This window comes from Falco rusticolus, chromosome 7, assembly GCF_015220075.1.
Source record: "Falco rusticolus isolate bFalRus1 chromosome 7, bFalRus1.pri, whole genome shotgun sequence".
NCBI lineage: Eukaryota > Metazoa > Chordata > Aves > Falconiformes > Falconidae > Falco > Falco rusticolus.
This window is the reverse complement of record NC_051193.1, coordinates 4,943,307-4,958,916: the sequence shown is the minus strand read 5'-3', so window position 1 is coordinate 4,958,916 and position 15,610 is coordinate 4,943,307. Positions and strand designations below refer to the sequence as shown.

General features: G+C 40.9%; 1 protein-coding gene across 2 annotated transcripts in view; it reads left to right on the top strand.

Moving 5' to 3' along the window:
- IQCH (IQ motif containing H) overlaps positions 1–15,610 on the top strand; it is a 72,722-nt gene that overhangs the window by 41,206 nt on the left and 15,906 nt on the right. For both annotated transcript variants that reach the window (XR_005105187.1, XM_037393386.1), the window contains exons 15-16: positions 6,326–6,446; positions 8,209–8,495. Coding sequence is in view for 1 of the 2 variants with exons in the window: in XM_037393386.1 (XP_037249283.1) it covers positions 6,326–6,446; positions 8,209–8,495 (408 nt within the window). In the remaining variant the exon portion in view is untranslated. The remainder of the gene's footprint in view (positions 1–6,325; positions 6,447–8,208; positions 8,496–15,610) is intronic.

The window sequence follows — 15,610 nt, the reverse complement described above, 5'->3', positions numbered from 1 at the left end:
TATGCTTCTAATCAGTACATAAAGCTATAGGCCTGCAGTGTTAATTTTTCATACGCTTACAAAGTACCCTTTGATTTTCTGTCACGCGTTAATTACAGCGTTTTGCCATTAAATAGGAAGCTTTGTGTAAACTAATTACTAGGTAATCATTGTCTACCGAAAGCGTGCTGTTTGTACCTTTTATTTTATTCTAAAAATGCACAGATCTCGCAGTCTGGAACCACTATACCTTCCAGCCATTAGCTCTCACTAATTCATAGCATTATTGTGTTAAGATTGTAGGAGTTGTAATTGTTGTGGTATCAGTGCTGTTAATTACCGGAGTAAACAGTTGAAATGGTGCCAAGGTCTATTGTACAAGGCAGAGGAAAGGAGGTTTAAATGTTACTTCCACCATCTGGGGACTGGAGTAGAGGCAAATGCTAGAAAACAGCAGTGAGGCAATATCAGAACTTCAGCTCCAGGGTTTTAGGCCATATGGATCCAGAATATTTTGAATCAATTGAATTTAAGTGCCAGTTTGTTGCAATAACAGTGTGGAAGGAGAGGATAAAGCAAGAGCACTAAAGAAATTTGAAATCCGTTAATGTTATCGCATCCAATAAAATGCCTGCTTGGATTATTTTAAAAATGTTTATTTTGCTAAAATCCAAAAAGTAACACATAGGCAACTCTAAGAATAAAAGAAGTTTAACAGTGTGTTGTTTGTGAAACACAATGCAGGTTTTGTCTGACAATTCCTTTAGCGTAACAGCTCTGCAATTTAGATAAAATTTCTGGGAAGTGACTGTGGATTATCTATATGACATCTCTTTTCTTTCTGAAATCACATTTTTGGAACTCATTAGAACCCTTTCTTTAGCGATACAAGCCAGAAAGGAGGGCAAGTGAACAGAAATGAACAAAATCTGTAGAGACTGAAAGAGAGAAAAGTGAAATATTATTAATCTGAGGGCATCTGAATTGTTTGTGCATTTGCAGAGATCTCATTAAAGTACAGAAAAAGAGGCTTTCAAATATTGCTTATCTCGTCTTTTTATGAGGATTAACACTCCGATGTCCTGAACTTACAAATGCTACATTTGAAAGAAATATATGATTAAAAAAAAAAAAAGATTTTTTTAAGATTATGATGGTTGTTTTCTTCACTGTGAAGGTAGATGTGGGGAACCTTGAAAAACAAAGGCTGCAACCTCGCAAAAAACAACTTTATGCATAAAATAGCAATGCACATCGGTTGGTTTTTTTTAATTAAAAAAGCAAACTATTTAATAAAATTGTCCTAACCTCAGATTAACATGCTGTGTATAAATATGGAGAATTATTTGACAGGTTCATAGAGCTTTCAAGATCCTCTTTCGGTTTGCTTTTTGGAGCACAGGCTGTTCTGATTTTATATTTTGTTTCCCCGCATATATTGTTTTCAGAGATGACATCTATGAAAAGGGATCTTGCAGCATATTGCTGCTGCCGGTTTAGGAGCGTTCAGAGGAAACAGAAAGAATCTCTCTTTCTGAACAATCCTGGTTTATTTATTTTTTATTGGTCTGTTAGCAGATGTTGAAGTAGTTCAGGGCACAATGTAAACATGTGCTTTTCAATGGAGGCACGGTAAATAGCAGAGTATACAATGAGCCAACCAATTGGGAGGGGGGGTTTGGACTAGGCCAGTGGGGTTTTTTTGCTTTTTTTTTTTGGTGCGTGTGTGTGTGTGTAGTTGAATTTAGAATTAAAAGAAGTGCTTGATCTTTATATATTGAAATCCTCAGCGTGCAGAGTGACAGCATGAGCCAGAAGAGAAAACCATGGCCCCATGTGGTGTGAAAAAAGGAACAGCAGTTTAAGTGCTGGAAAGTTGAAAGAGAACTAACCTTCTTGTTCTTGTAGTCAAGGAAAGTGGCTGTTTTGTGCTTTTGTATTGAAACATAGCATATGTGCCTCAGTTTGACAAAAAGCCTCTTGAGTCAAAGCAACCCTAGTCCTGCGTGCTGATCCACAGCGAAGGCCATGATAATGAGGGACGGGCTCTCAGGAAGCAGTGAGTAGATAATACTACATAAGTGGAGAATTCTGTGCACTGTTTTCACCATTCTACTTAATGCAAGTTGCAGCCACGGTGAATCGCTTGCCATACAGCTGAAATGGGCCATTAGCTATCAGGGAAAATTGTCTTTGCTACTTTCAGCAGATGGAGCAAATATTTTACAAAGCAATTTTACATACAAAAAACATTTGTGTTACTTGGTAATGATGACTGTTTTACATGATGTTGCCTTCTATCAGAACATAGTTTTCCAGCTCGTGGAAGGCAAAATTGGCACTTTTTAATTTCAAAATTTGCAGTTAACAATTAAATGCCTGGGCTTTAAATCAGGTTGCAAACTTTAAGTAGATAGGGTATTCAGCGTATCACTTCCAAATACATTTCCATTTTTATGAACCTCTCAGATTGTTTTGTTCAGTGTGGTAGATCGTGGTTCTGGCCAGCACGTACCTGTCTGAATTAGAAAAAATGTCAGAGCAGTTTAATTTGCAAAATAGGTAATAATGGAATAATTTGGACAGTCAGACTGCGGTCGCTGGCCTCTTCCAATATAACCATATTTTCTGGTGTCGCTGAGAACATGAGAATAAGCTGGGCTGGACCAATTCACATCAAGGCAGCTGGAAAAAGTTATCATAGCTGCACTGATTGCAGTATAAAGGATATACTGTATAAATGGTATGAATTGTCATAGTGCCATCGAAGTGGCATAAATTGCCATAGCTTCATTGACTTCAGCAGAGATGTGGCACTTTGTATTGCTGAGGATCTGTCTGCTGATTTTATTCTTCTCTGGCCCACTCAGCTTTACTTATTTGGAGTTACTTTCTTCACTCTGTTTGCTTGCAAGGTGTAAATAATTTCCTTTCAATCTGATTTTTGGCTAAAAAGCCCATGGTCTTTCTCATGGATTCTGCTCTGCAGCCTCTTTCTTTCCCCAGGTCGGTCTTCCTATTTCTAAGTCTGTTTCTTCTTTCTATTTTTTACTTACCTTCTCATCAGGCTTTTCTTTGCTGCCTGATGTGTCTTGAGTAGATTTCCTACCCATGCCTTCAACATATGCCACATCTGGTCCTAATCTTTTGTTGCAACTGACATTCTAAGAAAGCCTTTCAAAATCAAGCTTGAAGAAGGGTAAGAAATCATACTTAGAGGGGGAAAGGTGTACGGGTTTTTTTTCATACTTACTTGTTGTTGTAAAAAGATGCAAGAGATTTAAAAGATTTCTACATGATGTAAACAGTATTTGGGCTGCTCCTTTTTCACTGGTGCTAAGAAACATCAGCTGAAGGTGTTGAACAAATGCTCCCTGTTTCTATTGAGCCTATGATTCTGAATTGGTTTGGGCCACATCAAGAAATAAAACATTGGTAAGCTCTGCTGGAGATACCGCCCAATTTAAATGAAATTAGCCTACCGAGCACTGATCCTTATAAAAGGTTTGACTTTGTGAGTGAGTATTGGATGTGGGCTTGAATTTGCCTACTAAAACTCCCTATAATCAGGATTATTGCCTTTTTAGAGCTTACAGTTGCAAAAAACTTCCAACTAGAATTCCAGGTGCTGCTCCTTAAAAAGCGGTTGCCTGACTCCCTTCTGTGAACACCTTGATTATCTAGGCATTACCGGTTAAAAGCACTGTTACGTTGGATTTGATCTCATGAGAACATTTTTCAGATTTTCTTGAATTAGTTACTTCTTTAAAAGCCACTGTCTTGTTTCCGTAAGGTGCTTGGTTTTGATACACGCATCCTTCGCAGTTGGCGAATACTGAGGGTGCTTTGAACTGGAAGATGCTCCTGAGCTGGGCACCGTGCGTCCACTTGCCCTGACGGGCGCTCGGAGTTCATCCTATGCTCAAGTCCCCTTCAAACACTATTTGACCTGATGTAAACAAGCAACACTTGGTCTGCCAAGGCAGAACCACAACAGTCTTGCCTGTCTAATGCTCATCATAAGGATGGAGAGCAGTAGCATTGTGATGTTACTATATGTATAGATTGAGGTGACTAGAGTCTCTGTGCCTTACCAGCTGCCTCCACTTCCCTGGCTCACAAGTGCCCTTCAGTATGCTTCAGAGTTTGGGAGTTCTGCTTGATTTTGCACCCAGTTTAGGAGCTTTCTTTCCCAGCCACCTGTGATCCTCAAAACCAGCTCTCTCTAAAAGGAAATACAACTGTCCCCAGCCCTATTCCGTGGAGCTGACGTGGCTGCCCTCATGTCCCTCTGAACTGTTGCAATGGAAAATTGTTTCCCCTTTCACGTGCTCATAATTTTAATTTTTACTAACACAAGCTTGGTCACAGCATTCCCAAATGTTTCTACAGATCAGCAGGGATTACTGTTGCCCCCCCCCCCCCCCCCTAACTTATCAACAGCTTTCAGGCAGCCATGGCATGTCTCTTCTTTTGTTTGTTTTTTATATTTCTGTTTAAACTGCACAATACCTGAAGTCAATGTAACTTGGGCATGAGGCAGAGTGACAGAGGTATCACGGAATGCAGTGACAGGTGCAAACTGATTTGTAGGTCAGCATCTCCATGACATCCATCATTGCTTGCATCCTCACTCCAAAGCTGCCTTTATTTTCGCTGTGCAGCAAACCACCTCATCTTGTGACTTCTTGGCTTAGCGATATTTCAACGTAAATACAAATTGAGACAAGGCCAACTGATATTTGCTCACTGCTCTGTTGTTTTAGTCAGCTGAGCTACCCAAAACCTGAATTCCTCTGTACAGTTTGTAAGGAAACGAGCAGTATAAGACCTGAATCTGGGTTAATTCTGAACTTGGATCTCATATTTTATGTGGCCCTTTGTTTCTGCCGTAAGGTTAAGGTCGTGCTGCTTAGTATATTGATAAACTGACTAAACCCATTTTTTAATGTTTTTTTCCGAGATATTTAAAATCAACAACATACTTTTCTCCTTGGTATATGATAGGGGTGCACATAGCCCTATGGGATCAGCATCATTACCTAAGCGCCTCAATATTTTTAAGACTTTTTTTTTTTTTTTTCTCAATTCCAGGTGAGATAGGGACAGCAATTGTCCCCCTTTCATGGCTGGACAGCTGAGGCACAGACGGAAAGTGACTTTCCTGAGGTCTCAGGCAGAGGTCTCAGTCTCAGGTATTCAGGAACAAGATACATCTAGGTCTCCTATACGCAAAGTTGATACCCATCCTCTTCTTCCTCCTTATTCTGTTAGATACATCACAGTAAACTGATTTTGAATTTATATTTTGGTTAAGCCACATCATGTGCTTCATGAGAAAGCCCATCTCTTCAAAGTCACTGGTGTGGAAAAATAGATATTTATTTTTTTCCCCTATTCTTAGATGTTAGCCATAAGGTTTTATCATGTTCCTCCAGAGCTCAAGATAATATGATTGTGGCTTAGGACATTGCCAGAATCAGAGGATGGTTGGTCATCTTCTGAAACACAGGATGCTGAAGAGAGAGGATGTAAAACAGAAGCAAAGAGACCCAGGGGAAGCAGGCGAATGCTTATGAAGCAGCAAGAAAAGGAGCCTGAAGCAATAGAGTCAGGGTCCTTGCACTTTATATGCTTGTATACTTCTGGGACATTTTTGAACAGTAAAAGCAATGCAGTTAGTTTCTGTATTTAATGGGGTTGTTTTGTGTGTGTGATAATATAGTAAAGAATTTGAAACTAGGAAAAAGCTAGCTGATCTCCTATAGTATGACTAATCAAGTTTGACCAAAGATAGAGGCACAAATACACTTGTGAATTTATGTTACTTACTGGAGGGTGTAAAGGATATTTCCTGCTTTAGAAATGCTTTTGGCTGATAATTCTTCCTTTTTTTTCTTTTTCTTTCTTAAACTAAAGGGTGTTTGTGTTGATATAACAGCTTAAACATAGAATCAGTAAAACTACTTCTGGCATATGTGACTATTTCAATACACTCAGTTTCAAAATATAAACAATGTAGAAGTTATTGACTGCTGATATTGATCCCTAAGCAGTTACCAAGTGCTTAGCATTTTCAGTTGCCAGATCAAATTATTGATATAAATTATAATGCAATAGATGCTATATTGAAAGGGGGGGATTGTCTTTCAGAGAAGGACAGTTTTCAATAGGAGGGAAGAGTAGTAAGCAGAAAAATTAAAAAAGGCTTCCTGACTGTGGGTAAACAGTAACCACATTTTTTTTTTTTTTTTGCCTGTTGGAGGCCTGGTTTTTAATCACCCCACAAGCAGTTTTCATTTCTGTAGTAAAATTGCTTGTGGTTCTATTTAATTTGTTTCCGCAGGAGCCAGCTTTGGTGAAGATCTCCGAGGAGCTGCCGGGCCTTTTAGCACAGCACGTACAGCCAGTCAATGAGAAACGATTCCCTACATGGGAAAAATTCCTCCAAACATTTCTTAGTCAAGGTAAATAAGACTGCAAAGTCGCTGTTAAGTGTTATAAGGAGTAATTATACCATATTGTATGCCATATTCTTGTTAATCTTGGGCCCATTTCAATATTTATTTCCTTTTATTTCTCCATTGTGCTTCAAATGTTCATTTACGAATGAATTATAGGCAACTATTCTATCATTCATATGTCCTATCCAAGCTTTTAACCTATATTAATCCTGGATTACCTTTCTGACATGATTTGGAATCGATAAGCACCAACTCCTTAACCCTGGGTTACTGGACTCAAGGGTTAGGGTTAGGGTTAGCCTTGCGTTTGGCAAAGGGCTGTCGGGAATGCTAATGTCTGAGTGTGCGCGTAGGTGAGCGGGAGCGTGTTTCATCTTAGGTGCTGGTGAGCAGACAGCTGCGGGACTAGCTTTTCCTTCCCATAGGACCAGGAAGGGTGCTATATGTAAACTCTGGATGCTACATACATACATTGCACGAAGTCAAATGTGCTCACAACCTTTAACAGATTGGCAAAGAGTGGAATTTTTGCCTCCCCAGTTTTTGCCTTTCAGGCAGGTGGTGTTGCCACTGCGGATCAGTAATGCAGTGCCATATTGTCCCTTACAGTACCTTGGCACAGACGCCTAGTCAGACCATTGCTGTGCTCTTTCTTGCCCTCCAACCAAAGGAATATGAATGAGCTCTAATCTGATAGCTGGATCGTTCTGTTCATGTGGCACTGAGTCCTCAGCGGGGCTTCCTGCATTAAACCCATTCATGGCACCTTTGGAGCAAAGTTGGCCGGTACCTAACTGGCCTAGAGCTCAGAACTGAGACTATGTCTGTCCCTAAGAGGCAGCGCAGATAATCACCTTGTCTAATCACTGCAAATCAGTGTTAGCTTTGCACAGACGTGTTAACATCCTATATTGGTCTGCCAAATTTTGGATGGGAAAGGAGTTTGTGGTTGGGTAGTAAATTTCTGTGGTTACTCTGCCCTGCCATCATTTTGTATTCTATATAATGGATATCTACATTCCATATACTACTTTAGCTGTGGAAGAGACAAGATTGATTCAAAGCTTTGGATGTGTTTTTCTGACAAATAATGCCAGTTAACACATTTAGTACCAATTTTTATTACATAGTAGTTTATCCTGAGTTATAGCATTATATGCAGTAAAAAGGCAAATCCAAAATGCCAAGTGGTTTTCTTTGTGATTTTCCTGGGCAAGACCATGCTAGAAGTTGTCATTTACAAGCCTTCCCATCTACACACCAAGTTCCTCATGTGGATGAATACCAAAGGGCAGGCTATTTGTCAAAGACCATCATATGAATGGAAATTTCCAAGGCTGGTCCACAGCAGGAGATACCACTCCCTCTGTGGTCCCAACATTCATTTTACTGCTGTTCTGGGCCTGGGGATTAGGTGGGCTGTAGGTCAGGCCAGGATTCATTCATCCTACCCAAGAGCATACTTCTCCAGTCAGGTGAGTGATATATCTAGTTTGGAACTGCTTGCAAAACATCTGCAGCTGAAAAGCCACTGGTTGAACTGTGCAGGGCTATAGTAGATGAGATATCTTCTTTCTCTTCTAAGAGATTAATGGGTTCTAGCTATGCTGCTCATATTACATTTATTTACTTGCTGTATCTCCATAGCAGTCCTCCCTGCAATGTCTGAGCACAATAGGAGCTGGATGGTTTCGTTCTGTGCACTCTGAAGAGCATCACATGTGAATTTGATTACTAGCTTAACAGCTAATTCATTTCTTACTAGGTGGTGTGATAGAAGCTTTCCCGCTCTCAGGAAATGTCACAAACCTTACGGTGGATATGCTGATAGAGCCAACAGGCAAGATAAAAATAGTGTCATCTGGAGACCAGCTCCATGCTGACGGTCCTTTGCGATCATCTGGCACTACCATTCCACAATGTTCTGTTGATCCAGCAGTTCTTAATTCACTCTGCTTTAAAATTGGAGAAACCTGTAAATCTAAAGGAGTGCTCGGTTACTTCTCAGTTGATTTTGTGACTTTCACCCATCCACAAACGATGGAGCAGCAGGTGAGTGGAGCAGATATATTACCTCATGCTGGCCCCCTGAGATCACAGAATGTCTGCTTTCCTACTTGATTCCAACAGATACCAGCAGAAAGCTTTGCCCTTTTGAACAAACTTCATTTCTAAGCCATGAGGCACGCAGATGGAGGTAAAGCACATGGTTATTCTAACAGCAGCATAAAATTTAGACCTGATCCGCCAGGTGGACCTAAGGAACCTTTCTCATCAGCCTGAAGAGTAACAAACCAACAAAGCCTGCCACAGCTACTTTCAAAGCTGAGTGATAAGAAAACAATATTTTAATTCCTTCTAATCCTTTCCCCCCCTAAAATAAGTGCATTCTGCATTAAGCTAGTAATTACAGGTGATGGTCTTACAGCTGTTTAGATGGTTTTAGTTTTGATGTTCTGCATCTCTTGTATTTGCTTTGTAAAAATAATTACAGGGGTTATTGTATTATTTTGAGTAAACCAGTGTCTGTAAGAATGCACATCTGAGGTTTGAGGGTGAATCTAAAGAAGAGGGAATATTGACAATTTCTACTAGCAAATAGGATGGTAGTGAAGAACAACTTGGTTTACATCATAATGGCTAATTTAAGTAGAGAGGTGTAATGGAAAGCAGTCCGGTTATCACAACTCGAGAAGTTACAGCCCTGGGTCAGGAATTAGTGTCTCTGAGCTGGTCCAGAACAGCTGACTCTGGGATATCTGTTCACTGTGAAGGGAAAGGAGGGCATGCTCATTCAAGCCACTTTTGCTCTCCATTTGACTTTAAGAATGTCTGAGCGAAGAATTTACTGCAAGAAAGACAAATGTGATCTCGCACCAGATACCAAATTATCCCCCAATATCAAAATGGAGACAGAGGTCAGTGTCTGGCATGTGACAGTGCATATGTTTAAAGATGTCATTGCAGGGATTGAAATGAGCGTTCATTGGTTCCCAGGTGTAGGGGCCTGGGGGCAATGAATGCAGCGAATCCACGTCATCTCACCTGAGGGGCAGTAACTCCTTAAAATGCGCTCGTCATAGTTTAAGCTGTTTATCTCTAGCAATGTTCCTGTGGAATTCCCTCTGTAGATCCTTGTCCTAGTGAGTCTTCTGCTTGGGCTGCACAGGCTCCTGAGTGTTTCTGTCAGAGCCCTTTTGGTCTATCAAGGCTCTGAGCCTTCCTGCACGCGCGGTATCAAGGGCAGTGCACGAGAGCAGAGCAGTGCAACGCGCCGTTCCAGCTCTCACTCTACAGCCTGAGGCTATGTGCTGCTTTCTGCTGCAGTGCAAACGTGTCCACAATTAGCAGTTTGTTTGCTTTCAAGTATTTTGAATTTTTTAACAGAAGATCAGCAGATCCAGGTACTGTGATGCATTATGAAATTCAGTTCTACAGTACCGTCTGACAGTATATCATACTTCCTCCGGTCCTGAAAACCTCGTACGGTGGGCATGTTTAATGGCAGGCATAGGTTGTGTTAATGTGGGAAGAGATGGGTGGCCCTTTAGGGAGCCTAGACTGAGGAATACAGCTTTTTGAAGAATGATATTCCAAGGTTAACACCTTGAATGCTGTCGAAAGGAAAATGTTGCTAGGAAGCCAGTGCAGTTTTGGGGTGCTGGAGCACTGCTGACTTACGTCAGGCATAACTGAGTGGAATGGAAGGGACTAAAATGCTTTCTTGTGGAATCCTGCCCGGGAGAGTCTTTTGTGTAGGTGAGTAATGGTGTCTTTTTAAAAGGTAAACCCAGAACCACTCAAGTGACCCTAGTCCTCCCTGCCAGAGTTTACAAGCCTATCAGCAAAACCTCATAGCTGTATCAGAACTTTTGCCAACATAAAAAGTAATATATTAAATGAAGCCAGCAGAAGGGTATTGACTCCAGAACCTACTGCTGCCTACACTGGATGGCCGGGAAACAGAGGAGAGGTGGCCACTGTCCCTTATCATACATAACTAAACTTTTAGATCTTATAAGTGATGGAGGATATTGTCCCAAGACACACAGCTTTCAGTGCCAAGGAACAAATAGGTAAGAGAATGGATTTAAAGCAGAAATTTAATCCCCAGCATGAATGTTGACGATCAGCCTTGATCATAGTTTGTAACAAAATATTAATCTCGTGTGCTTCTATGCTAATCTGGTAGTTGTTTTATTCATAACGTCTGATTTCTTTGTCACAGCTTAATCTATTAAATTCTTTCACCAGTCAGACACTATGAAAACAAAATGAAGGGCATTACTGAATACTGTCTTCTATTTAAAAATAAAACCACTTTCATGAGCTTGAAAACCGCGAAGCCACGCTTCCCATAGATTTGTGCCTTGAAATTACGCTCCCATGTGTTCTCCAGCTGAACTTACCCTGCAGCCTTTCCCACTGTAAGGTCGCTAGTAAGGTCTCTTTCCTCTGTCCACCTGCTTAATTTAGCAATCTTGTGGGAGTTTAATATATTTGACAATTTTACCTTCTTCCTAATTTGGGCGATATTGGCCACTTTGATTGAATTTTATGACAAATGTATAAACCTAGAGCATAAAGCCAGACTAAAATAAAATTAAATAAAATCTAGGTGAGAAACTGAGCTTTCAGTGTTCTAGTAGTGGCCTTGTGTTTAAAGACTAAAGAAAATAAGGTAATTTTTAAAGAACCTTATATCCTTATTGTTAGCGAGGAATAGTATTGTTGAGTTTACTAGGTACAACTATCCTAATTCAAGATTAGCATATGGATACAGATGTGAATTCAAGATCTCAGCATCAAGTCTCAATTATTTCTTGTTATTTCCGGTGCAACTCCTTGTTATTTGCTCTCTTGACATTGTTTTCTTCTATGGTGTTCAGTTAGGACCCTCACTGTCTAAGAAGTATTTAACTGTAAAAGAGAACATACCTGTATTTAATGAGATAGGCTATGTAGTATAGGTGGACTTTCAGAAGATGGTGCGGCTGTACGCACTCACATCCACTCGGGTGTCTCTCCTAGGCATCTGAAAACCACAGCTTGTATGGTGTGAGAAAAGGCTTTAAACACAGGGCTTGTATTTAAAACCAAAGCGTTAGCATATGGTATCTATTGGCAAAAGCTGGCTCTTTGGCAGTGCTATGGTAATTATATTCCATTTGAAGCTCAGAGAAGGCTCACAATCCGGCTTTTGGTAACTGATACCACTGTAGGGTGACTGCGGTAAACCAGGGAATCGCAGCAATGTTAGCTCTGAAATACAGATCACAATTACGTTTGACTCCCAAAATGTATTTACACAGGCATTGTAATTAGAACTGCGGATAAGCCATACTGGACAACTTCCATGTAAAGTTGCTTTAAAAAGATTAAGGGATGACATTCTCACCCACTGAAGTCAATGGGAGTCTTGCCAATTGCTTTGCTCAAGCCAGGAGTTCACCGAAACACAGAAACGCTTCCTAGATTATTAAGGTTGTGACCTTTCCTGGCATGAATGAGGACGTATTAAATCAGTCGGTGTTTCTTGTGGCCTCTTATTATTCCTGTCTGTCCTGTCTTGGTTTTCCTCCCTTGTTTCCAGTTGATTCTACCTTAATATTTCCTATGTTTGTCAGCATGTGCCACAACTTTAACATTATTTAAGTGCAGGTTTTTAAATTTAACTAGATGTAGAGGCAATTAATGATGCCATCTGTCTTGTGAGAGAGAGATTACACAAAAGATTGTGTTCCTGAAAGCACTATTTTTTTGGCAAACAAGAAATCCTATTAGAGACTCAGAACATTTGCTCACTAATTCCAGAAGTGCCCGCTTTAATGCAGTAGCTGAAAGGCTCAGATACATTTCATGGAAGCAAAGTATATTTCAAAGTTGTATTTTATAGAAAATATCAACCAATACATGATATTTTCAGTAAAACTGAAAATTAAAGATATCATTGAACATCTGTTGCCAATACAGTCTGAATATTTAAACACTTAAAAATCCCTGAAATGTTCATAAAGTTACATGCTACATAAATACAAGTCTTAAGAAATGTGAAGGGCCAAATAAGTGAAAACATATTTCTGGTTTTGTGGACTGAGCAGCTGTATGCTGCAATCCGTGTCTTCTGTTCGTCTTCAGATTAACTTCCCCTGTGCACTCGTGCAAAGGGGACTTCAGAGGAGAGGAAAGAAATGCACGTATTTTCAGTTTCAGGCTCTTCATCTGAAGGCCTTTAAAAACTGTGTCATAAGCATAAAATTAACTTTGATATGAAAAAGGGAGAATTACTTATCTTCTAAAAGATTGCTCCTGTTAGCGGGTATTTCCCTTCAATGTGCTTTTGTTATATTACTGTGTTCCTTTGGAGGACTGGTAGCAAACAGACTGCATGATGGATAAGGAATGATGGAATGATGCATGTCTGTCAAACACACAAGTCAATGGGAAGCCAAAGTGAATGTAGAAATGAGACAGTACTCTCTGTTTGTGTCCCTGTAGGGCTTTGTGCCTGTCACAGAGACATTGACATCCCCACTCCCCTGCAGTTCTTGCAGTCTACACTGACCAAAAGGTGATAACGGGGATGCTGTCCTCAGGCCCAGGGGAGCTGGGTGATGCTGTAGCATTTCAGATGTAAGATACGCTGCCTCATATTTCCACTGGGCTTTCCACATGCTTCTGTTTGGTACTCAGGTGTCTCCCAGCTTCATTTTCCTCGTTCTCACAAGGGAGCTTTTCAATCTGTCACTGGATGTGCAGTCCTAGCTGGCCTGTTTGCCACTGTTTCTACATACAGCAAGGGATTCACAGACTTCTACAGATTATCTCATCCTCCGTCAACATATAGGTCCTCCTTAAATTACGATAGAACTAGAGAAGGTTGCAGTTTGCAACCAACAGCATTGAGGGTAGTGCCTGTAGGAGCTCTAACTCCTCTCTGATAGCCCTCACACCTGTCTGTCCTGCGGTCTGCTGCACAGACTTCATTTCTTGCATTTCATTGTTGGTTTTATCTGAGATGGGATTCGCAGTGTTGAGTGTCAGCTGAGGAAGGTGGCGAGGCAGAGCCTACCGCTGACTACGCCATGCTCTGCGCTGCCCACCCTGCAGCACAGCGTGGGGCTGGGCATGGCAGAGGCACCCACGGGATTATGCATTGGCTGCCACAAGCTGCCCGGCCACGAGCACCCTGGCAGGGATCTGAGGGGCAGAGAAAGCTGGGGACTCGACACAATTCTCTGTTTGCCTCGGGAATCTGTTTCTGTCTTGATTATAAGCATCTGTGATTTGTTCCTGAGGGAAAGGGAGATGGGAGTCATGCTGTTTTCAATGTCTTGGGGGGGGAAAAAGTGGAGGAGAAGAATTAGGTGCGTGACTTGGACTGAATCGCTTCTGATTCCCACTCTGTTTTTCAGGACTGAACTTTAAGAGCAAGGCCCTGACCCTTCGAAGTGAGGTCTTGCACGGTATTGACTGAATGCTGCTTAGGTCCCAACTTGCCGAGGAGTCGCACCTAAATAAGTCCATTTAATTGAGTGGGACTGCCTGAATGCATAAACTTACTAACTACCCAGAGATCTGTGGACAGATAATTGGGAGCAGCAGTGTTGTAAGTCACCTTTCTCATCTGCCTGATAGCTTACACAGCCCCACACCTTTTGCAGCAGTAGTGAGAGGACACTGGATTAAACTGTTCAGTTGGGCACAGAGGAAAAGATGAGGTGGAACATACTGAAAGGAGAATTACAGAGCTGGGAAGGTTTAGGGGGGTATTCTCCCTCCGTTCTAGTCCAGTGGCTTAAAAAGACCCTGAGGAGGATGGCTTCAGGGCTGCCAGCCATGCAGGCCGGTTTGGGGTTAGGAGAAGCTTCAGATGTCTCTGAAGCCCATCAATCAGCCCTGGTGTTGCAGTTTAGTTAGTGCTTTGAGGGATGCTTTTGGTGGGACGCGTTCTTCTGTATTCATATGTGCGTCTTAAGGTTTCTCCAGACAGAATGCAGCATTTTCTATGTGTTGTTTTCAAACAAGAGCCACAGTGTTTTCATTAACCGTCCTCCAACCTTACGTTCAGCGGGACAGAGACTAGGGCCAGTTCCAGGGCCCTGAAATTCCAGTTTTCGGGCCAGCACCAGAGCGTCCCAGCAGCTGCCACAAGGTGGCAGCCGGACAAGAGTCTGTGACCGCGGCTGAAATAATTAATTCTATTGCGAATTTTGAAAGTCCTAAAAGAAGCTGTCTTTTCAATGCCCAAGTTTACTAATTGACATTTTTACAGTTTCATTCAACCACTTCTTTAAAAATGGCAGGTGTGGTCTTTACAATAACAGAGATATTAATATAAGATGCAGGTAAAACAGTTAAACTGAAGAATGAAAAGCTATAGTTTAGTAACTCGTTAATAATTTGTTTCCTTCCCTTCTCAAGTTTGCGTTTTAAAGCTGGAGCATTTTTATGGCAGTTGTAAAGAATTACACTATAATTGTGACTTTATTCACTTGAGATGCCTTTACTGTGAAGCATAGGCTCTAAGCTGCGCGCGCTGAAGGAGAGCATCTCCTGGCAGCGTTTGGCAGCCCGTGTAAAAAGGAGAAATTCCAGACTTCAGTGTATTTCCTTGGACAAACAGCCAGTCAGTCTTGCAGGATGTATTTCTATTTTTATTTTTTTTCCAGTGATGGGATTTTGGGAAGTCCTAATCTGTGTTGTGTTTAGCTTAATCTAAAACTACTCTTAAGACTATCTAAAATCTTAATTACTGCCTCTACTTTTTTTAAAAAAAAAAATCATAAGTCATAATGAAAACTTAGATCTGATTATCTTTGAACTTGCATTTGTTGTTTGAAGATCAAGTATCAGTTCTGGACTTCACAACTCTGTTCCACTTTAATTTCTGAATGCCGTGTCCTGAAAGTCCCCAAATCTTGGGTGAAAGCTCCTTATGTTATGCTAATTTGTCATGCAATTGCAAATACCTATGACTGCATACATGCCCTTATTGTATATCCTCAGAAAATGAGGATGGAATCAAGTAATGGATATTTGTTTATCTGTATGATTATATCATTCTTTATCTTTACTTAAACTTGACCTTTGCACAGGCCTGCTTCTAACAGCTCCTGATTTACTGGAGGAGATGATAATTCATCTGGTTATTAACCGCCTGACCT